Source organism: Rhamphochromis longiceps, linkage group LG12 (assembly GCF_057381845.1).
Source record: "Rhamphochromis longiceps isolate RC_006_pf linkage group LG12, R_longiceps_female_GT1.1, whole genome shotgun sequence".
Taxonomy (NCBI): Eukaryota; Metazoa; Chordata; class Actinopteri; order Cichliformes; family Cichlidae; genus Rhamphochromis; species Rhamphochromis longiceps.
The window spans coordinates 2,084,175-2,107,978 of record NC_140568.1 but is presented as its reverse complement, the minus strand read 5'-3'; the positions used below and the strand labels follow the sequence as shown (position 1 = coordinate 2,107,978).

General features: G+C 42.4%; 1 protein-coding gene across 1 annotated transcript; it reads left to right on the top strand.

Moving 5' to 3' along the window:
• The first annotated feature begins 221 nt into the window (after positions 1-221).
• olfml2a (olfactomedin-like 2A) lies at positions 222-23,528 on the top strand. The gene is made up of 8 exons (XM_085424318.1): positions 222-505; positions 10,601-10,864; positions 11,425-11,532; positions 11,677-11,853; positions 13,411-13,648; positions 18,425-18,718; positions 18,923-19,108; positions 21,173-23,528. The coding sequence occupies exons 1-8, from the start codon at positions 437-439 to the stop codon at positions 21,775-21,777; spliced, it is 1,941 nt and encodes a 646-aa protein (XP_085280444.1). The 5' UTR covers positions 222-436; the 3' UTR covers positions 21,778-23,528.
• Positions 23,529-23,804: the final 276 nt, after the last annotated feature.

Below are 23,804 nucleotides of genomic sequence, written 5' to 3'. Positions count from 1 at the left end.
GAACAGTTAAATGCACGGATGGAAAGCTACAAATCCAGATCACAGTCACTTATAAAGTAGTTTAATTTAGTGACTATGGATAATAATCTTTCTACTTTTTTTCTTTAAGCACATATTTTTAAACCGAAGCTATCCGTCCTCTACACAGTGAACACACACAACCACACACACACATTATGGGTATTAGCGTGTAAACCCCTCCCATCCGCGGAAGATAGCGGATGACGGATGATGCACACTACGCGCCTGGCTGAACACAGAGTGCGCACCAACATCCAGCCATCCATACATCCACACGCACAGGCTCACGCATACTGTACGTGTTCTGTGCAAAGTGGAAATGGAGCTGAAATAGGCGCAGCGCTCTGGAATGCCCGCAGAACCTCCCGCTTTGGATTTCTAAATTTATTGCGCACAAACTGACGCACGAGAGAAAATGTGGAGCTATACGAAGCTGCTGGCCTGTCTGCTGATTCTGTGTAAAAATGCGTCCTCACAGAGCAAGGTAAGAACAGACCACTTTACTTTGTGGGACTTTTCTGCGCGTTTTCAAATCAAACTCTAACAGCGCTCACTCTGTGCTCATGCGCACCTCTGACTGTGATCCATTTCACGGAGGCTCTCAGACAGACAAATAAGTGGCTCCGAACACCTCCCTCGAGCCGGGGCTTTAAATTTCCTGTCTAAGGTCTGCAGATGGTTCGGGTTCTGTGTCATTGTTTGTGACTCGAGGTAATCCTCCCAATGAGGGCTTTTGTGCGACAACAGTAACCATAGGTGCCTGTAATAACACCTCCAGTGCGCTCAGGACTGTGGCAGCAGAGTGTGGGAGAGATGGCACTCAGTGAGGGAACGGTAATATCTGGCTGCCGTGTTTGTACAGCTGCTGGACTACAGTAAGCCCTCACTCTCCCTCAGCTTAATCCAGCTACACACACACACACACACACACACACACACACACACACACACACACACACACACACACACACACACACACACACACACACACTGCCAGAAGATATAGCATATGTTCAATATGCCTGTGGACCAGAGGCTAGATTGTCTGTGTGTGTGTGAGAGAGACTGTCAACAATCGTCTGCTGCTGATTCTATCAGGGTGGCCCCTTTAGCACCAGTGTAGGTCAGTGAAGAGTAAAACCCATTATTAGTACAAGTGGTACATGCATAGCAGCAGTTCAGGGTGTAACACTGGGAGTAGCAGTACTGGCAACACTTTCCTGAGTTCCAGTGAAGAGGAGTGATAATGTTGCCATCAGTGCTTTCAACTTTGTGTCACTTTGCACCATTTCAATACACAAAGCCAGAACATAAACATGTTTTTCTTCCCAGCTGACCGAAGAACTCGTCTAACATTTGAAGCATAACGTCTGAATCTTTCATGTTGACCTTAAAGCTGAAGAAATGCCTGCAACTCGATGAGTGGAAACTCCAAAGCAGCGTACTCATTTTGGAACTTTCAACAGTACATATAGGTGGAATAAGCAGGTGTCTGCTTACTTGTGGCAAAATGTATAAATTAGGTAACAGCTGATACAACCCACAGTACTTGGTGAAAAGTCAGTAACCAATGAGCAATCACTGGGGCTGAAAAACAGCCAATAAGGAAGAGCACAAACCCGCTGCTCCTCTAATGGACTTGAGTTTAGTTCCAAAAGTAAGCCAGTCCCCATAGACTACCAGAACTGACCACATGAACACGTCTGACGCCTGGGACATTTCTCACTTTTTTAATACAAAGGCTCAAAGTTAGGGAAATTGTCACTTTGATAGAGAGGTGTGTCAACAGGCATCTGTAGGTGAACGCTGCTAAATCTTACTTTGGATCATTTCAGTCACTCCGCCGGTCTTCTCTCGTATGTTTGTGCTTTGGAGCATTTTAATGGAACTGACCAACCAACAAGTCTGTGCTTCAGTTTTAGTGAATGAAATTCTGGTATTTTATTAGTCCCCTGCATCTAAATATTGGAATTTCTGGCTTGGAAAAAAAATGTCCCGAGGCTTGTTCAGAAAACATTTAAAAAAATGTTGGTGTTGAGGCTTTAAAATGTGTTGTCCACTTATGATAAACATTTATGATAAGATTGACTGGATGTAACAGTGGAACTGGTCGCTGTAGTGCTGTGACATTACACTGGCTTTTGAACTTCCTTCTTCACCTCCTCCAAACCTGGAGTTTTTGTGGCCGTGGCTCTTTGTAGCCAGAAATGTGAATGGATTACTAAGTTATCAGCTAACACTAGAACACTTAATTAACAAGATTCATTTATAGACTGTGTGAGTACCTCAGACATGCTCAGATACCTACTAATAAGTGCTAAAATACACAAAATAGTGTGTGAGTCCAACCCCCAAATAGGTGGGGTTAGTTTTACAGGCGATTTACAGACGTTGCACTATTTCCTTAACACAGGTGCAGTCAGTTCATTCCAATATCAAGCACAAGCAAGACATGCTGTTTTATGGTGCAATTAGCAGTAAATTCTGTGATGCAAATGTTAATAAATGAGACTGCATACTTGATTTAAATATTCCCCTCTCTATATTTTGCCCCTTGAGAAAGGAACTCCTGGAAATATATATGCAACGGGGTCAGGCACATATATAGAAGTTCCCACCTCTTCCTCTTCCTCTTGTAACTGCACTCTGTTTGTTAATACTGAACTTTTTTTGTTCTCCCCCCCCCCCCCCCCCCCCCAAAAAAAAAAAAACCCAGTTTGCGCTGGTCTGACCAGTGCCTTTCTGTGTGGAACTTGAATGTCCACCCAATGTTTGCACAGTCCTAAAAACTGATAGGTGGAAGAGAATGGATGGATGCACTCTGCCTCAAGTGGTCACTTTAGGAATTGCAGGGTTTTTTTAGCATCGCCTTGATTTTTGTAGCACTTATTTTTATGATTTATCCTCTAAGTAAGGTTATTAAATTGTAAGTGCACTGATTCTTATATAGCAATATGCATCCATTCATACAAGCACTGTTTCTGTGCTTTCTAACATTCACACTATGATGGATGCATCGGGGAGAAACTTGGTATCTTGCCCAAGGATATTTGGCATGCACATTTGGGCAGCTAAGTACTGAACCAGCAACGTTGTGATTAGTACATGACCTGCTCTACCACCTGAGCTACAGCCGTCCCCTACTGCTCAACAATTCTACATCAAAAGTAGAAAATGATAAAGATTTTTATGACATCTACACAAACAATTTGATGCCATTTATTTATTATTTTAGCTCTATATCAGTATGAAGTCATGCCTCGTTCATTGTGCAGCAGCAGTGTCATGGCTGACTCCTTGTTACTGTAGTCAGACTGGTGCTTTCAGTAAGAGCAGTGAGGGCACCGGAGGGTGGCGTGGGAACCGGCATATGCACCTGCGTTTTATTTTGGTTGTAAACAAACCTGAGGACAATCAGGACAAGGTCAACTAGGGGGTAGGGAGGAATAAAGAGCAGCATGGGGTGCTGAGTCTGCCTCAGCAAGACAGTCTGTGCCATTTAGGCAGTGTCAGAGCCTGGGCACGATTAAATATTTATGGACTTGCAGGTGCTGCAGTTTGCCTTGTAGTCTTCAATGTGCCTGAAATGACATTTCTTTCATGCTGTCTTATGCCAACACAACTTCGTTTAATTGGGGGTGTCACATGGAGGTTGATGAAGAGTCAACATTATCAGTCTGCAGACAGTCAAGTCTCTGTTTGTGGTTAAAACAAAGCTGTGGGAAATGAGAGACTCGTGTGTCTGTCACACTGAGGCTGAAGAAAACCTATTCTCCCCCCGACTGGTTCATCCTCTGCAGCTCTGTACATTACGGGAATTTGATTAAGATGTGATTTTGCTTGGTACACATGGTTCTCTTATTATTGCCCCTTTTCTTAAAGATAAATTAAATAGTTTCATATGTTTAAACATTACAAGGGTTAGACCCTTTTCACCCTGTGTGCAGCTCAATTTGTAATTGAGAGGATTCAAAGAAAAATGTTTCCGATTTATTTCACTATCTGCAAATTCTCCTACTGAAGAAAATAGTAAAGTGTTGTTCATGAAGTCATCACCCAGTGAGCATACTCTGACTCTGATACTGACCAAATAATCTCAGTATTTTAATCCGTAGACCTGAAACTAGAGATTGAGCTCACTGAGAGCAAGATAACCGATGGTCATTTTCCCGTAGACGTCTTTAATAGCAGAACCCTTCCTGAAACCAGAGAGTCACCACCTGCTGGTGGTAAAACAATCCAAGTTAAAGGCTCCTTGCTTTTCAGACCCAGAAGCTGCATCCATCCTACAGTTAGTCGTCTGGACACCTACAGCAGGAAGTAGCTGACTTTTTTGCACTTTTGGTTCCCTCACCTGGAACATAAAGTCCACGTTTAAACTGTGAAACTTTTAGGACTAGAAAAGTTGTTGAGAACCTTCAACTTAATGACACTGAACACAGGAGGTCAGCAGGGGTTAAAGTCATGTGACTTCGGTGTTGCTCTTTTCACTGTTGTGTCAGTGCAGTTTTCCTTAAATTATTTATAGAAGAGATGCCAAGTATTAACAAATAGTAGTACTGGTTTTGTTGAGGAATGGCCCAATCCAGCTTTCTCCGATTCCGATCCAATAACGACACCTTTGCTGTCGATGCCCAGTACTGATCTGATATCAGTGTTTAATCATCTGTACATGTAAGAAATGAACACAAATATATGAATATATGAATTGCAATTTATTAGTGAGATAAATGAAAACAGGCACACAATAAAGGAAGGGAAAAATAAATCATTCATAATACATTTGCACTGGTTTTATTTCACATCAAAGCAGAGTTACAGGCTACAGTTGCAGCTGTTTCTCCTGTTTCAGCTAAAGTGAAATAACATTTAATCACATTGACAACTACGTAAGTATGTTAAAAGCTTACCAACAAGTTTTGCACCGTATCAATAGTCTGACTTTTTAGATAAGCTAAAAGTAATCCGTGGTTATGCTTGGATCTTTTTATTTTAGCACACTTTAACTACAGTTTGCTGACAAGTCAAAAACTTTCACAAACACACAAACAGAAGATGTTGATGTTGCAGCGTGAAATACCTGTAAACTACTGTTAGCTTCCTCTATGCTACATTAGCTCTGCTGTTAGCTCTGCTGTTAGCTCTGCTGTTGCATTGCAGAATAAAGACAAAAGAATATAAAACTGATTCATTGTCCTCATCATTATCTAATCAAACTTCTTGGGTCAGTATCAGACTGATATCTCATTTAGATATCAGATCTGCAAGTCTCTAGGTTTTTAGCGAAGCACGGTCATGGCTAGGTAGCTAAGCTAACTAGTGGCTAATTCTAAGTTGTCATTTAAAGTTGAGTTCCTTAATGCTAGACATACTTGATCGTATTTACTTTGTTGAAGAACTGTGTGGAAACCTGTTCACTGTGAGGAAACGCTGCTAAACCAAGCGCACAGGTTACAATATAGCTTTACTTCCATGTAAAGGTCAGAATTTGTGGGAATATTATGTTCAAGTAAAAATAGCATTCACATTGATACCACCAAAGCATTGCATTTGTTTTTCACGGTTGAATCAGTTTGTTGAATAAATGGCTTTAAAATGGAGTAGAGGATCTGTGTCACTGAACACTGAAGGAATTTGCAGCTCTTAATGGCTCCAATAAACATCTGGGGTGAGAAATCATCTGGAGAAAAGGCTTTGGCAACAGCAATCATTCCACTCATGGTTGAAGTCACAAAGCAGACACTAATAATTAGGGAAGTGTGTCTTTGTACTTGAAGTTATTACGATAGTGCCACAATGACAGATTGATTTGCATCTGTGAGATTTCAGCGGATTTGCACCCTTAAAAACCGACAAAATAATTATGTGTCATAAAAACATGTGTTTAGTACTTTTCGGAGCTTTTGTAAAATGACTGTGGCTAAAATGAAACTCATGAAGGTTTATATGTCTTTGAGTAGAGACTGAAAGCTTTAAGTGTTATTTGCTCAGATACACAGATCCAGCAGGAATGTAGATGTGTACCCCTAAAAGCTGCGAGTGCTTGATACACTTTGTGCTGAGCTAATTAACATCCGCACGCTAATGCTGGTAGTTTTGTCTGAACCAGCGACTTCAAGGTTCATCTCCAGACTGAAGGCTTTAATAAAGATACCAGGTTAATTTTTGTATTGGCACTGTGTGTCTTCAGTACTGCTAATTAGATTAAAAATCAGGTCAGAGTGGAACATGGATCACACTTTGGCTCTCGAGTACCCTTGAAAGGAGATGATGAGGATTTTAAAGGCGTAGTTCTTGCTATAAATCTTGAAGGGTTAGAACTCAGGGTGCCCTCTCTGGGCATTTGTGGGAAAATGACAGACAGAGTGCTGATGTTTGGGTTTGCGGGAGGATGAAAGATGCAGCTGAACATACTGTACCTGCCATGCCTGCCTTCTTCACTACACAGTTGTCCCAGTGATTAGCAGCTGGCAGATCTCTAAAAGGGGAGGATATCCTTGTTTGTACGGGCACAGCTGCAGATACAACAGGCCGGTGCTCCCGAAACACTGGCTAATGAATGCGGCGGCCTTTTGTGTAGCACGTTGTGTGTTTTAAACAATCCTGAGCACAATTGGGGTTTCGCTTCATCACTGTCAGGGCACGTTAGCTGTTAACGGCTGCAGCAGTTGATCTAATAGAGCTCCTTGCAGTGTGCAGGCTCTTTTCCTCCCATCGTGCAGACGTGAGTTCACATTTGAGCCGTGTTCTTTTTGACCTGAAACTTGACTGCACTTGATAGGTCAAGCTCAAAGCATGCGTTAAATGCGCTGTACTCTTAATTATTAGCACTGCTAATTGTGTTGGCTGTTCCCATGCTGATAGGTCAGCTTGGCATGGGATGCTGGATGGTCAGTTAGGCATATAGGCTCATCTGATTTGACAGATGGAGGAAGCAGCTGCTCTGACCGGCAGAGGGATTCAGATTGTTCACAATAGGTGCCACAAAAAAGCCCACAAGATAATGACTCAGTCCTTCTTGACTTTAAACCAGGCACCAAAGTCAATCTTGCTGGAATTTCTCCACCTTAAAGCTGATGTTGCTATGCAGCGGTTGGTGTTAAGCTGGGGTTGAACAATGCAGCTCAGCGGGGCCATAGGCAGAGCCCCTGCTAAAGAAGTTTAATCTGCTAATCCGTTCTATTTTCATGTGGGTGTGTGATTTGTCAGGCTGCTGCCTTTACACTTGACATGGGTCAGGATTACCTGGGCTCTGCACACAGGAGTCCTGCCCCATATCAAGACCCCCTCCCAGTATGTGTACTGTAGAGTAGGGGAAATCATCCACTCCCCAAAACGAAACACCCTCTACACCTTTCCCATCACTCGGCCTGCATTCCTTCACTAATGAGCCCCCCCACCACCACCTTTACCACTAACCCTCTTTGCCATCACTAAGCCTGCGGCTGCACTACAAAAAGACTTCAAAAGCTGTGCTTTGACCAGGACAAACAGTCACAAATTCATTAATATACCATCGACCAAAACATAAAAAATACGTGAGATTTTATGTAAATAGTCGACTTGCTGTGTTTTATATTGTAGCAAGGTCCAGAATAATCAGTGGAGAAAGTTAAATATTTACTAATACCTCACAGTCTCATTTGCATGTAAAGATGAGGAAACGTGCAGGTTATTTTCATGTGGTCAGCCTGCTGATTCCTGCAGTCCGAACATGAAAGTCCATCAAAGTAGAACCAGGAGTCTTTCTCAGTGACCTGCAGCCAGTCAGATGCAAATAATGGAAACGCTGACAAATGAATACATGAACTGTTTTCCTCTGACCAAACCAGTAATCGTCTGTATTCACATTAAACATGTTAGCTTTAGAGAGAGAGACACATCTACACAGACAACATGAACATCATATTGAGCCATCCGCACAAGTGATTGTACAGGCAGCAGGCTGTCGAGTATGTCAGTAACACATTGTGATATATTGTGTCGCCTTTTTTAAACTGCAAAAGGTGAATTTCATCAGTATCTGGGGGTTTTTCAGCTAATTTTAATCTGGGACCGTGAAGCAGACAGACTCTAGACAGCGCTGTCATTCAAACCTTTCACAGATGTCCAGCTTAACTGCGTCCAACTGATGCTAACCCTCACAAGTGTGCAGCAGTCCGTGAGATGACGAGCTGTTACAGTCACATATGGATCCACGGCCTGTGACACCTCACACTTAATGCAACAAATTCTGCTGAATTCGACTGAACGTTTACCTGGATCCAACTTTGTGAAAAAATGTCACATTAGCAAAATAAAGCTTCTCACATCTGGGGTCCAGTTGAATTGTGTCTAGTGTTATTAGTGTTTTGCCATTGAGTTGATTTAGCTCTCTTAGCTAATGTTATCTGAGGACGGCGGTGCATGAGATAAGCCGTGTTGTGACAATTCCAGTAGTCCATAAAACATCAGCATTACGCCTACACAATATAAACAGTTATGAGGTGGCTTTTGTCACATTTACAGACAAAGTAAATGTATCATAGTATAAGTCTTTGACTTACAGCTAGCTGCTGGATGTTGCATCGTGTACAACAACAAACTGATCAGGTCAGAGAGTAACTTTCCAAGCGTGCAGGTGCAACACTTTGAACACTTTAAAGACTTTCTGTGAATGTGTTTTTCAAAGATCGAAGCTTAGAAAAGAGACACTAAACTCAAAGATGTTGGCTCGTGAGGTCGGAGGATCAAATCCTCCCTCCAAGCTCAGTCATGTGAGGGCTGAACCACAGCTCATTAATGAAGAATCTCAGCAAAGTGATCCCACATGTGCACCTGTCCTGTGATTTATCGCAGACCCTAAATCTCTCTAGGGAGGGATGACAGGCGGGACCTCCTCCAACACATGGTCCCAGCAGTAATAACTTTGAATTATGGTCTGAAAAAACAATTCTGCAGAGTGAGAAACACTTTTTTAACCACAGCGAGAAAACAATTATTCGAATTTAGACGTGAAAATGCTGCAATTCATTCATTCTGCTAGTAATAAAGACGCAGATCGTAACAGTTGTCATGCATCAGCTAACAGCTTGCAGTGTGCTGTACATGTATCGCTACAGTGCCATCGATTAATTAGAAGTTAAGAGGACTCAATGCTACATACATACCTAGCTAACTTAAATAAGGTAAAATGATGAGCCTTTGCTTACTGTCATGTGCTTTAAAATTAAATGTGGGGAGTCTTGGACTTTGTGTCATTTTTATATGTTTTACCGATAGCTAAACTCAGTAGCACAAAGCTGTAAATCTGAGCGAATTAGCTGATGTAATCTGACAGCTCGCAGTCCCTCTGTGTTTGCAGGCAATCTGGTGTTAACGGACATTAAGCAGAATGACAACAACAAAGCAGCAATAATGGCATTACTGAACACTGTGGAGAACTTTCTTAGTGCAACAACTGAGTGTAAAGGTTTCAGTGTGAGAGCTCAGACTGCCAAGTCACCATCACCACCTGAATGTTTAATCAAATATCCAGTAAATCTGAAGGTGAACTCCAGTGTGAAAGGTTTCTCACCTCGTGTCAGCTTGCACAGCCTCAGGTTGAAAATGTCTGCTCTGGCTGCCGTATTTTGCTTCTTGTTTTTTAAGTAAGCCAAGGCCTGCCAGAGGCATTGGCATCATGCTTGGCAGCAGCAAGCCAGCTGGTGATGAAGCCGAATGATTTATGTTTGTCTCAGAAGGCTTCCTGTGAGTCACAGCCGTTAAAACTCCAGAGAAGGGAAACACGCTGTTATTTTTCAAGATCAGTTTCCTTCCCTTCCTTTTGTTTCCCTGTATTAAAAAAACCATTTGTTACTCATTAAAATCCAGCAGGGATTAGACTGGATGACTGGAAAAGCTGTGGATTCCCTGGTAGAGGAAGGAACAGTAACACGCAACATTTAAAATTCAATTCAGTTTTATTTACACAGCACTAAATCACAACAACAGTCGCCTCAAGACGCTTTATATTGTAAGGTAAACCCTACAATAACACACACAGAGAAATCCCAACAACAACGTAACAACAACAATCATATGACCCCCTATGAGCAGCACTTTGGCGACAGTGGGAAGGAAAAACTCCCTTTTAACAGGAAGAAACCTCCGGCAGAACCAGGCTCAGGGAGGGGCGGGGCCATCTGCTGTGATTGGTTGGGGTGAGAGAAGGAAGACAGGATAAAGACATGCTGTGGAAGAGAGACAGAGGTTAATAACAGATATGATTCAATGCAGCAGCCTACACCTATTGCAGCATAACTAAGGGAGGATTCAGGGTCACATGGTCCAGCCCTAACTATATGCTTTAGCAAACAGGAAAGTTTGAAGCCTAATCTTAAAAGTAGAGATAGTGTCTGTCTCCTGAATCCAAAAAAGGGTGGTAGATAACAGTACCATCCAGGTCAGTAATGCAGAAGCAGCTCGCTCAAGACAGGATTAGAGATGTTTTCCACTTCGTGTATGTAAAGTACCTAATGACATATATGACACAACGCCACAGAAAATGACTCTCTTTCTTTGGCTTTGAAAAGGACATATATCACATTGTTTCTTTCAGATTTTCGGAGAGACCGAGCCTGTTCGCATGACGTCAGAAGGTTCAGACTGCCGCTGTAAGTGCATCATGCGCCCTCTGAGCAAGGATGCATGTCTGCGCTTGAAGAGTGGCAGTGTACGTGTGGAGGACTTCTACACAGTGGAGACGGTCAGCTCTGGATCAGACTGTAAGTGCTCGTGCACAGCCCCGCCATCTTCCCTCAACCCCTGTGAGAACGAGTGGAAGATGGAGAAGCTGAAGAAACAGGCCCCGGAGTTATTAAAGGTGAGATCATGCAGCATACAGTCACCGTGATTATTAGAGTCACAGCATGTGTTTGTGCAAAAACACAGTTTTCTTTAGCCTGTTTTTCCCCCACTAGGAGTCAGGAAATTCAGACACTGAAATTCCTGTTAAGTTTTGATGAAGTCATGAAGAAAGTAAATGTAATCAATGTCATTTTACAGAAAACAAAATAGCATTTATTTCAGTTATTTCAGTTTGTTTAGTTCGCAAAATGTAAAAGCAAAGCAATAACAACCATCTCTGCACAGAATCGGACAAGCAGAGGAAGCCCACTGTACCACATGAACCTAAAGGCCACTCTGACATCTCCGGCTCCACTTGGAAGAATGAATTAACCTAATATGATTGCACTTAGGAGTAGAGCACAAACATAAAGCACTGAGATGGATGAGAGCACTCAGGCAGAGTGATAGTAAATGCCTTTGGAGGGCACTTCAGCGATTACTGTGGTCAAACAGAAGCACATAAAGCTGTCAGCTGTGTCACGAGGAGACGATGATTAATGACGTTTCTTCTCCTTTTATCGTATGAACGAACAGCTCCAAGCTATGGTGGACCTCCTCGAGGGAACGCTTTACAGCATGGATCTTTTAAAAGTCCACTCCTACATCAATAAGGTGGTGTCTCAGATGAACACCCTGGAAGAGGTAGGCAAAACCCACACTGACATATTTATAATCAAAGTCTCGGTCAGGATGCACGGGCTTGGGAATTTTGAGGATTTTGTGATTTTTTTTTCTTTTTTAATCTCATGGACAGAGAAATGTGACACTAATGATCGTGTGTTGTAGACAATCAAGACAAACCTTACACGTGAGAATGAATTCGTCCGGGACAGCATGTTGAGCCTCACCAACCAGTTTAAGAGATACGAGAACTATTCCAACATTATGATGAGCATCAAGAAGGAGATCTCCAGCCTCAGCCTGCAGCTGCTGCAGAAAGACTCAGCTGAGAGCAAAGCACAGGTTAGGAACACAGTCTAAGCTTTCAGTGTGTCTTTGTGCTGCTGCCAGGACGGGTATGTGACAGACTTTAAAAACAGTACTGTGTGTTATTAGTTAAATCACAAAACTATTAAATTAAATTAAACTCAACACATGCCCGTAGTTATGTCCTTGTCAGTTCGGAGTTCTCTGGCATTACAAACTTGGATTAGCTACAATATTGGTCATAATCCAAACAAAACAAACAGTTTGGAATCTTTGTTGCGTCACATTTGTATTATTGTACTTTTACTGCTTCTAAGTGACCATGTTCAAGAAAACATTGCTGAGAAAATATTGTGCATCATTCTTAAAGGAATTTATGGGTCTCCTCAGGGGACGTTTGCTGAAACAACACTTTAACTAGAAGCTGAAGGACGTGTGTGAATACTGCATGTAAAAGAGTTGCAAAATGTAACCACTGTTATCAGGAAGTACCAGTCAAAAGTTTGGACATCATTTTACTACTTTCTACATTGTAGATACAAACTTAAGATATCAAATATATGAAGCAAGATATGTGGAATTATGTAGCAAAGAATAAATTGATAATATATAACTATAAATGTCTTATAGTTGAGATTCCTCAAAGTAGCCATCCTTTGCCTTGTTTCCATGTTTGCCTGTGTGAATCAGGCCTTCATGGTCAAATAGCTGCTGAGAAACCACGACTAAGGAAAAGCAACAAGCAGAAGATTTGTTTGGGCCAAGAAACACAAAAATGGACATTAGACCAGTGGACATCTGTGCTTTGGCCTATAAGTCCAAATTTGAGCTCTTTGGTTCCGCCCACCGTGTCTTACTGTGGCACAGAAAAGCTGAACGATGGTCTCTACAAGCACGGTTCCCACTGTGAAGCATGGAGGTGGAGGAGTGATGGTGTGGGGGGCTTTGCTGGTGACACCGTTGGGGATTTATTCCAAATTGAGCGCACACTGAACCAGCATGGCTACCACAGCATCCTGCAGCCACACGCCGTCCTCTGGTTTCTTTTAGTTGGACCATCATTTATTTCTCAACAGGACAACGACCCCAAACACACCAGGCTGTGTAAGGGCTATTTGACCAAGGAGAGCGATGGAGGCCTGACCTCCACTGTCACCTGACCTAAACCCAATGTATCTCTGGGAACTCCTTCAAGACTGTCGTTAAACCATTTCAGGTGACCACCTCATGAAGCTCATCAAGAGAGCCAAGAGTGAGCAAAGCAGGAATCAAACGGCGGCTATTTTAAAGAATCTTAAATATAAAACATTTTTCATATTTCATAGTGTTGATGGCTTCAGTGAGAAAAACAATAAATGAGATGGTGTCCAAACGTTTGACTGTACGAGAGAAAGAGAGAGATACAAACATAGAGATACATTAATATGGAGGAAAAGAAGGATGTAGTAAACCTCTGAAAGAAGAGCAGTAAGATTAGTCATCAGTTATATTACGTTTACTATCATTACACCTGAAGGGTGAACTAATCAGCCACGTATAAAACACACAGGCCACTATTACTAATATCCTGACATAATGTGAATTTCTTTCCAGGCTACAAAAACCAAGGAGGCTGTAAAAATACCCAACAAAAAGAGCCCTGCTGTTAAACCTCCTCCCAAACCTCCCAAAGAAAAGGTTGTCAAGCCCAAGAAAGAGGTCATTAAACACGGGAAACTGGTAAAGCCTGATCCTACAGTCAAAACCAAGGTGGTCGGCCACCAGCCTGGCGTGGTGAGGGGCATCACGTACTACAAGGCCTCCAAAGCTGACGAGGACGAGCACAGAGGAGGTGAGGGTTTTGGTTCTCTGTACACGCTCAGAGTGTAGCGGTGTGTTCGTAGAACGCCGCCCTCCACGAGCTAAAACAAACAGCGTGTTCACACTTTAGCTGAGTTTGCTCTCCCATGTGTGTGCGATCATCTGTGTGTGATCCACTGTGGGTGTTGAAAACGATCCAAATTAGTTTCCTCAGCAATCTAATCTGACCCCACATGATACTTTCCTGGATCAGGATCAGCCTGCAGCCAGAGTCATGGAACCAGAGCGTGTACGAGCTCCATTTGGTTTCAGCAGAAAGCCTTCCTGAGAATCTTTAAATAAGTGCGACCTAAGGCTGTAATTGTGTTGCAAACTCTACACTTGAGTTAATAAAACTGGGAATCCATCACTGTGTGGCACATGTGATCCCCATAATGCAAGATTTATTCCGGTGTTGTTTCAAGCAAAGCTGTTCCAGCGAGTGTCCAATTGGATTGCTGGTGCACATTCAGCCAGCAGGAAATCCAAACCTATTAATGACAAAACACATGGAGCTGATGGAATGCTGTCTCAATGCAATGCTGCCATGTCCATGACATGCCTCTGCTTCACTTCTCACAATAACGTGAGGGGACCCTCACCAGTGCAGAGAAAACATTTCCTGACTCCTTCCAATCCTCTTTAAGTCTAGTTGAGTGAATAGGTATGCTGCGTTTGCACAGGGCACACGCACATAAGGTTGTCACACTCTGTGTTCTGCCATGTATGAGAATCTGACAGAGCCCACCCGCTCTTGTCAAATCGCTGTTCGGCTACATTTCCATAATCTGCAGCACGGATGCAGGGACCTTTATTCATCCGGGAAAGCTTGATGCTTTTTGTGCGCTCGGCACATTTGGCTACAGTGACACACAGTTTGTGTTAGCACACCTGTCAATCACAGTTTCCTTTAAACGTCACTCTTATCCAAGTGGATAACTTGAGTCACCCACTCTGCAGCTGTTATGGTGGAGGAAACTATCCATAAAGGTCAAAACCAACAAGACGAGCCCGGAGAGAATTTACAGAAGAGCAACTGTGTTTGGCACAACGTTGCATTCAGAGTCGCAATTCTGATTGCAAAAGCTGCCAGTCACGAAAAAAGGTCAAAACCATTTTGTAAACACGTTCAGAGTGTTGTTAAATTTGCCATTTCAACATGGGGGTCTGTGGAGACGGAGTCGCCTTTGGAACCAGCGTCTCGTGACCTTCAGGAGAACCGCAGCTGTTTGCATGAAGGTTTCTCCTCTCAGTGGAACTGGTGTTCAGTGAAGTCTACATCCCTGATTGCAGCCATTCACCAACTCTCTGTGGATGGTACTCACGGTCATTAATCAGTGCTCATTTGCATATTAACTATGAAGCTGACCTCCCGGGACATTGAAACCTTGTAGTAGTTCCAGACTGAGACTGATGTATGGCAATGCTTTTTCTTTAGAACGTGGCATCATGTGCCTTGGCCTTGCATATCTTCATCACCATGTCAAAGCACTTTACAGGCTCTTTTTATGCAGTGCAGTGTGTATCCCATCTGCTTTACAAACACAGATGAAGGCCCCGTCCTCGAACACTTACCCAGCATTCATTTTTTCTGAAGGATTCTGGTAATGTTCTCAGAATATTGTTGCCACTGGTGCCCATAGGCTCCATCTGCTTAGAGCATGTTAAGGTCTCTGCTTATGTAGCACTGCTCCCCACATCTGTCTGTCAGGACCAAAGTCACTGTGTGAGGACCAGAAGGAGACTGAGTACATTTTACTAATGGCAACAGCAGTTTGAATTTATAAGGAAAGAAGCAATACATTTGTTGTTTTTGATGAAGAACTAGAGTGTGTGTATACAGTGTGGATGGGAACTGATAAGAATTCAGCAATTTATATTCCATTATTTCTCACTTATTTTTATTCTTATTTATCACTTATCACATTATTTATTCCATTTCTTATGGATTCTCTCATCGATTGGGTTCTCACTGGCTTTGCTTTGACAGTCACCACCAAGCAGCACATCAAATACATCACATTTCTGCACATAATTTTCATGCACTGCAGTCAAATGTTTGTGCATTTTACAGATATTTCCCATTGTTGTTGTTATAGGAGTTGGGGTCATTATTCAAAAAAGCATTATGCATTACACATATTACTTAGAACATTTTAATGTAATGACATGAATATAGACATTGTCATTCTCATAATTACCATTTAACAATATAAACTAATAAATGGTAAAAATGGTAAATGGCCTGTATTTATATAGCGCTTTACGAGTCCCTAAGGACCCCAAAGGACTTTACATATCCAGTCATCCACCCATTCACACACAGGTGATGGCAGCTACATTGTAGCCACAGCCACCCTGGGGCGCACTGACTAATAGGCTACAGTCCCAGAATCCAGCACAAACCCCTGTCCTAATGAGGACACACGCATGGTCTTTGGCTGCTCGACTGCTGGGCTGGGGTCAGCTTGGCTAGCTCTTGGCTAGCTTAGTGTTAGCATGCTGTCTGTGTAGGTGCTTGTAAAAGCTGTTAGCAGCATAATGGTGTTGTTTCTGTCATGGATGCAGTTTGCACTTTACCATTGCGCTCTCATCCTTTTCTGCAATAAAAGTAAAAGCATGTCCATATCCACACTGTACACTGTTCCTAATTAAAATCACCTGACTGCAGCACAAGTGCAAGTGGAACCAATAAGCAGATTGATGGGCAGGCAGACTAAGACACACCGTATCAATACCATATGTACCATATAAGTTAATGCTATAACTATGAGCACAGGAAACAGCGCTGGTTACAAAGAGCAAATGTGAAACACTTTCAAAGTAAACGTCGGTGTTTTCACAAACATGTGGCTAACGAGCTATCTACTCTGTGTGGTATTACAGGTAAGGCTGGATCAGGTGACCCTGAATCATCCCCTAGTTAAGCCTCAGGTTGTGGGGGCATTTCATGTGGTCTATTGAGCACACTTTATTACTTCCTACATTTCTCAAACTCCAGCCATTATTTCAAACACCTGTCATAATGTCGTCACTGTGTTTTTGCAGGGGAACATCCGAATAAAAACAAACAAACAAAAAACTATAACAGAATTACTGCAGTTTGAATTAAATTGACATTCTGATCTATTCTTCTCTAGCTCTCACCTTAAATACTGAACTCTCCCTCCTTTTCCACTTCTCTTTTATGAACAGTGTTCTCATCTTTAGCCATGAGAATGTGGATATTGAGAAGAATTTTTCATGGTTATTGGCTTCCCGTCTTTCTAAAGCTTCATCCGGGTGTTCTGGTAGAAATAACATAAACTGAAGGGATCTTTACCAATCACTTTATTTCAAACCGTGATTTTTGGAGTAATTAAAAGCTCTGAGGTGCCCCCTTATGGTCAAATGTATAATAATAACGAAGACATTTAATAATCCTCGATGGATCTATGATGTTTGAAACATTCATTGCCAACTGCAAGATTTTTCATAATATAATAACCCAGAAGTTATCTTTAATTGGCACCTTATCTACTTTAGTATGGGCTTTCTTTGTCTTCACACTGACAACAGTGTGCTAGTATAGTCAAGCATATGTTATTTAATGCTTGATGCTTGGTTTTTGTTTTAGTTAAGCATCAGGATTTTAACGCTCATACAGCATTTAATGATCTCTACTCTAGAACTTCAGAATAGGCACAACACTCCATCGTACCCAACAAAGAGGACTGAAACAACTGATATGGGTAGTTTTGGTTAAACAGGTAAACAGTTTATTTCATATCCTGTCTCAGACAGCATTATTCAGAATCATTCATGCAGAATTTGCCTTTGATGTGAACTTCTGGAGCACTGCAGGCTGTTACATTTGTCCCTTTATCAACGTGCATGTGCCACGATCCATGGTTTAAAAACTCTTGGTAAAACTCAATATACCTACCTAGCCCAAAAGTAACCATCGCCAAAACAACCCAAAAAACTGTTTGTTTACAGCTATAAATAGCTAACGTCTCCTGTCACCACACAGCCTGAGGGATGCCTTTCCTTGTTTTGCAGTCTCACTGGAGTCTTTATTTGCAATGAAAGCTAACTGTGGAGTTTTAGTGTTGGACGTTTTTCACAGCGTCACAGAAGTCACTATATTTAGTTACATAAAGACGAGCAAACAGTGTTAGTGTTGCTTCTTTAATATACAAATGATTCAACTGGAAGTTATTTATATTAGTTATAGTTGTACTTGTGTGACTTCAAATCAGTTTGTCAGCAGCTAGCTTGCAGAGCAGGTTTAGCACTCTTAAATTTATGTTTGTGTTTTCAGCTACATATTTTTATCCAGTAACATTTTACTCTTTAGACACAAATTAATGCAGTAGCAGACTGAGCCCTGACCAGTTTGGACATGCGGAGAGAATCTCCTGTGGTGTCTGGCACTGGGATATTAGCAGCAAAATATTTTGGTTCTGTGGGTTGAAGGGTGGATCGGGCTTGAACCAGAACAAGTCTGGAAACAAGCCTCGTTCCAACTGTGATCACAGGAGTGTACAGATTTAGATCCGGACACTTTTGCCTCATATTCATGTTCAGTCTACTGCTGGTTGCAGCGTGAGGGGAACACCACGTTCACTCAGAGTTAAATGCAATAATAAAATTAATCCAATAACTTCAACTACTTAAATGTTGTATTAATACAAAGTAAATTACTCAGTATGTAATCTATAGAAGTTTATAAAGGAATGTTTCTGTTCGATCGTGTCACTTCGTGTGCTTCTGCCCTCCATTTCAGACCATTCTGCCAAAACATACACAGTCCATCACGTCACAGAAAACCAGTCTGAGGACAGAGAAGCTGAGCTAGTCCTTGAAACTGTCGAGTCCACTGTGGCTGAACCCACTGAAACCACAGCAGCTCCAACCACTACAACCACCACCACTACCACCAGCGGCACACCTTCCACCACCTCGGTACCCACTACCGTGTCCACTCAGAGTGCACCAGCATCTGAAAGACCAGCTCCGACTATCATGCTAATGCTCGACAACTCCAATAACAACAGCCGACCCAGTCTCCACAGAGCAGGTGAGTCATGAATCCTCACTGAGCTCAGCATGCTCTGGGTTTCAGGCTTTTGACTCCAGTAACACAGACGATTATAGCAGCAGAAAATTGGGTCATTCTCTCTGCCAACACATGTCTGTGCGTGAAATTGATTTAAGCCCATGGTAATGCAAGTCACTCTCTGCCAGGCGTACACGGTGAATGTTCTGCTTATGTTACTTTCAGGAAAGATCCTCAACTGTGAGGGGACTTTAGCATCGATTGAACTGCCAGAGAAGCAGCACAGTTATGGGCGCAATGAGGGTGCCTGGATGAAGGATCCCCTGGCCAAGGATTCCAAGATCTACGTCACTAACTATTACTATGGCAACAACCTCGTGGAGTTCCGGAACCTGGACAACTTCAAACAAGGTGACAGTACTCTGTACAACACCGCCATCACTTCTATTATGCCTCTGCATCCTCAGCCCATGACTAAGCTAATAACATTTATTGTCCTGCACCTATCCGAGACCCAAAGCCTGGATAAAAAAACAGACAAATAAATTATTACTTTAATCGTGTTCTCACCTTTATGTATGCCTTAATGAGCTTGAGCAGCCACTACAATCAGGGTGAAAATAATTCTTTAGAAATGTAAAGTTAGCCATGTCTTAGTCTGTGCTGCAGTGTTCACGAACAGATACTTTTACTGCGTCTTTTAAATGATGTGATCCCAACAGGTGATCGTGGCTCAACAGTTGGGTGTTCTTGTAATCGGAAGGTTGCCGGTTCGAGCCCCGGCTTGGACAGTCTCGGTAATTGTGTCCTTGGGCAAGACACTTCACCTACCGCCTACTGGTGTTGGCCAGAGGGGCCGATGGCGCGATATGGCAGCCTCACTTCTGTCAGTCTGCCCCAGGGCAGCTGTGCCTCCACCAGTGTATGAATGTGAGAGTGAATGAATAGTGGTGTTGTAAAGCGCTTTGAGGGCCCCGAAAAGCGCTATATAAATGCAATCCATTATTAACATACTTGTGTAACTGCTTTAACTAATAGCTGTTTTTTGTTCTAACATTTGTGACACTGATTCATGCTGATAATCCAATGAGCTCTGTGAGATTGATGAGATCTGTGGAATGTAGGCTGCTTGGTTGCTTCATGGCTCCAGTGGGTGGGAAAATCCACTCCTTTTACATCCAAATCAACAGAGGAATTGGATTACACTCTCTAAGAGAGTTAAGATGATCTCCCCTTTTAGGATTTGACTTGTTGATCTAGATGTGGTTGGACAATGGGCTTTCTAAACGCACTTACATGTCAGGCGTCCTGCAGCGTGGTGAGCTCAGAGCTGTGTGCGGATGACTAGGTATCTTGGTGAGTGGCGGTGATGCCTGCTGTTCCTTGACATGTGCTCTGGCCTTTCCTTTGAACTGGGCACAGCAAAGGAGGATTACGTGTATGGCCTCAGGGATGGGCCTAGTGTGTGTGCACATGTGTATGAAGGGGAACGGGGTGGGGGACGCACTGTTTTTGTCCTTCACTGGCCCTCAGTTATCATCATTATCAAAATTAGACATGTGGTTGAAAGGTTAGGATAGCAGTTGGGGAAATTATATATACAGCAGAGGATGTGAAAGCTAATTAGTCACTCCATTGCAACATGAAGATGTATCAGTCGGTTACATCTCTATTTTCTATACATTGTAACATATTTAATGTGTCTTCCAAAATCTCCTGTCCTGGACAATTAAAATGATAATAAAGCATACTATTGTATCTATTAAGTTCATAAATACAGAATCAAAGCTGAATTGGTAAAAAAAGGAATTTGGAATTTATATACTGAGCAACAAAAACTCTTAAAATCATGAAATTAGATGTACTCGTTGTTACTTTAAATATAGACATGACATATGCTAATGCAGCCGAGCTCCAGTGTTAAGTACAACCTCAGGCGCCGGTTTAGCTCAGTGCGTTGAGCGGACGACTACACGCCATGTAGCTGTGAGCAGCCGGCCCGGGTTTGGGTCCGGCCCTTTGCTGCATGTCTGCCCCTGCTCTCCTGTCTTTTCTTCACTGAGTCTATCAAAGCTGAAAAAGGCCAAAAAAAGTACAACTTCTCACCACCAGTGCATCGAGGGTTAGGGTTGAAAAAACCCACCCAATGAAGTCGCTTACTTTCAATATTTCATTGTAGCTTTGGTTAAAAAGTTTTCTATTTGGATGTTCTGTGGAAAAGTCGCATAAAAAGGGCTGGACAGTAACTTAATCCAGACCCTGTGTCTGTCTGGTGAGTTACTAGCAATCTAGTAGATTTTGAGAGGTTGACTAGAAGTAAACATAATCTGTTCTTTATATATATGCAGTGCAGCAGTCTTGAGTTTTTGGACTCGATGCAGGAAAAAGTGCTGCTCATTGGCAAAGGAGACTTAGGACTATGGTTACCTGCTAAATAAGCAAAAGCTAACGTTTGAATCTTCCCGTTTACCTCAGGGCGCTGGAGCAACCTGTTCAAACTGCCTTACAACTGGATAGGCACAGGTCACGTGGTTTACAACGGAGCTTTCTACTATAACCGGGCCTTCACCAAGAACATCATCAAGTACGACCTGAGGATGCGCTACGTGGCAGCGTGGACACAGCTGCACGATGTCGTCTATGAGGACACCACCCCCTGGAAGTGGAGGGGCCACTCCGACATTGATTTTGCAGTGGATGAAAGTGGACTGTGGGTAATCTATCCTTCTGTTGACTATGACTACAATGACCAAGAGGTGATCGTCATCAGTAAACTCGATCCAGGAGACCTGTCCTTAAAAAAGGAGACCACCTACACAACGGGCCTCAAGAGGAACTCTTATGGAAACTGCTTCATCATCTGTGGCGTTTTGTATGCTGTCAATGTGTACAACCAGAAAGAAGGTGAAGTGAGCTATGCTTATGACACCCACACCAACACTGAAGCCATCCCACGTCTGCCCTTTACCAACGAGTACTCCTTCACCACCCAGATTGACTACAACCCAAAGGAAAAGCTTTTGTACGCCTGGGACAATGGCCACCAGGTCACATATCGGGTGAACTTTGTTGACGAGTGAGTGTAGTTAGTTTGCGCTACAGATTTGCTAACAGTAGACTCACCTGCGTGCCACCTAAATGGAAAGAAGATTCTTAGTATTCGACAACCTAGAAGCAGCCATATTGGACTCAACGGGACAAAGGACGAACTTACACCAGCCTTCCAGTACGATGCACGCTATTCAAACAGCAGACCTCAAAGTGTACCAAGAAGCACATCTGCCTCCAACATGTATTGGGATATGACTGTACAATATGTTAATAGCAAGGACAGGGAACAGTGGAAATAATCTCACTAGTTCAGTTAAAGTTGACAAGAAGCTCAGAGATGTTCACTTATCAAATGTCAGCAGGCTGGCAGGCTTTACTCCAGAGAAAGTTTCAAATAGACAGCTTTGTTTGTTTCTTCATCACACAGACACTCAAAATGAGTACATTTTGAAGCAGTGTGCATGTGCTGTGCAAGTCATTCCTCCAGTTTATTGACCGAATTCTCCACTCCTAACTCGATTACACTGTCAAAGGTGGAAGAACATTCCTCTTGTTTTGCATGACTCATATTAACTTTGGCTAAACTTTTGTAAGGCAGTGCCAACCTATTAACCGGTGCTTTTCAACAGTTCAGAATGATAGATCATAATAGATTAGCTTAGCTTTAGTCATAAATGTTTCTTTATAAATCTTAGTATAACTTGCTCTTAAAAGCAGGCGTAGTATTTATGGTGTTATATACTCAGTTACATAAGTCCATTGCGTCTCTTAGAAAACTCCAAGTAATGTCCTGATATTATTCCGGAGATCATTTTGGCATGTTTTAGAAGCAGGATAGGAACCTGTGGCGGGACATCACAGAGAGGAGGGCCCAGTAACACTTGTAACATAAAGAATAAAATAGTTTGGCCTTCATCGGTGCCACAAGTCCAACCTGGTTAGGTATTAACTTGCTATCTATGGTAATTCACCAGTTAGCCAACAACAGATGTGCTGATGAACTTTACAATGAAAGATCGGCTTCTGCCACCAACATCTCAGCAAGTGTTTGCTATCCAAGATTCCACCACCTGTATGAAAGGGTTGTCAGGCTCCCCCCTTTAGCATTTAACTCAACCAATGAGATTATTTCTGTCTCTACAGTTCTGCTTTTGTGAAATACTTTCTCTTCACTTTGCCATCTTATCCATCCCGAGACCGAGCGCTTTGATCGTGACTCCACTTTGATTGTCGGTCCGACTTCACGGTGCTTCCTGTCTCTTTGATGTTGTTTTGAGGGATGTGTCAAATATGAAAGATAAAACAAATAATGTACACAAAGTTTTTTGTATATATTTTCAGGAGTGTGTTTGACAATAGCATACCGCTTTCTCTTTCCATGGATCTGGTTACATTTCTGTATAAAAGAAATATGAAGCTTTACTCACTTTAATGACAACTCTATGACCACTATTGAGTATTTTTTTATAACAGCGGAAAGGAATAAGTGTGATCAGTCACCATTAGCTGTGCCGTCTTCATTAAAACATGAATGTTTTGTCTTTTGTTTGTTTTGACAACATATACTGAGGATTATAAGCTTTAAAGCCCATGAGGTAACTCTTTATAGAAGATTGTGTTCGTGTTTGCTTCATCTCGGAGCTCTGCAAGTTCAGTCATAACCGTAATGCCATTTGCAGTGATTAGTTCAAGTCTTTATACAGATATGTTATGCAACATGAACATAGCACTTACAACCTGCTGTGTGTGTCTTTGCCATGAAATAAAATTTCCATTATAACCGTTTGTTGTAAACCTCGTAAATCCCTCCACAGCGACCAGTTAAACCCCACGGCAGGACTCGCCCCTCCCTCTGCACCTCCTCTTGAAGGCTGATGACCACCAGTGACTCAGATCTTCTGATTTCTGGAGAACATCGCTCTCATGAGCTGTGTTTAGTTCTTGGGTAAAGTTCACCATGCTGCACTTGATCTGAAGTCCCAAAATACAGCATAAGGAGCCTCAGGTCATGGTAATAAGGGCCTGCTGTCTGCATCTTGGCTGCAGATTTAAACAT

What these genes read in the sequence shown, in the direction of transcription:
- olfml2a (XM_085424318.1), top strand. Translation starts at nt 437, where the DNA reads ATGTGGAGCTATACGAAGCTGCTGGCCTGTCTGCTGATTCTGTGTAAA. An exon ending in AGATGAACACCCTGGAAGAG is followed by an intron (nt 11,533 to 11,676) that starts GTAGGCAAAACC and finishes CGTGTGTTGTAG; the next exon opens with ACAATCAAGACAAACCTTAC. An exon ending in CAGCTGAGAGCAAAGCACAG is followed by an intron (nt 11,854 to 13,410) that starts GTTAGGAACACA and finishes ATTTCTTTCCAG; the next exon opens with GCTACAAAAACCAAGGAGGC.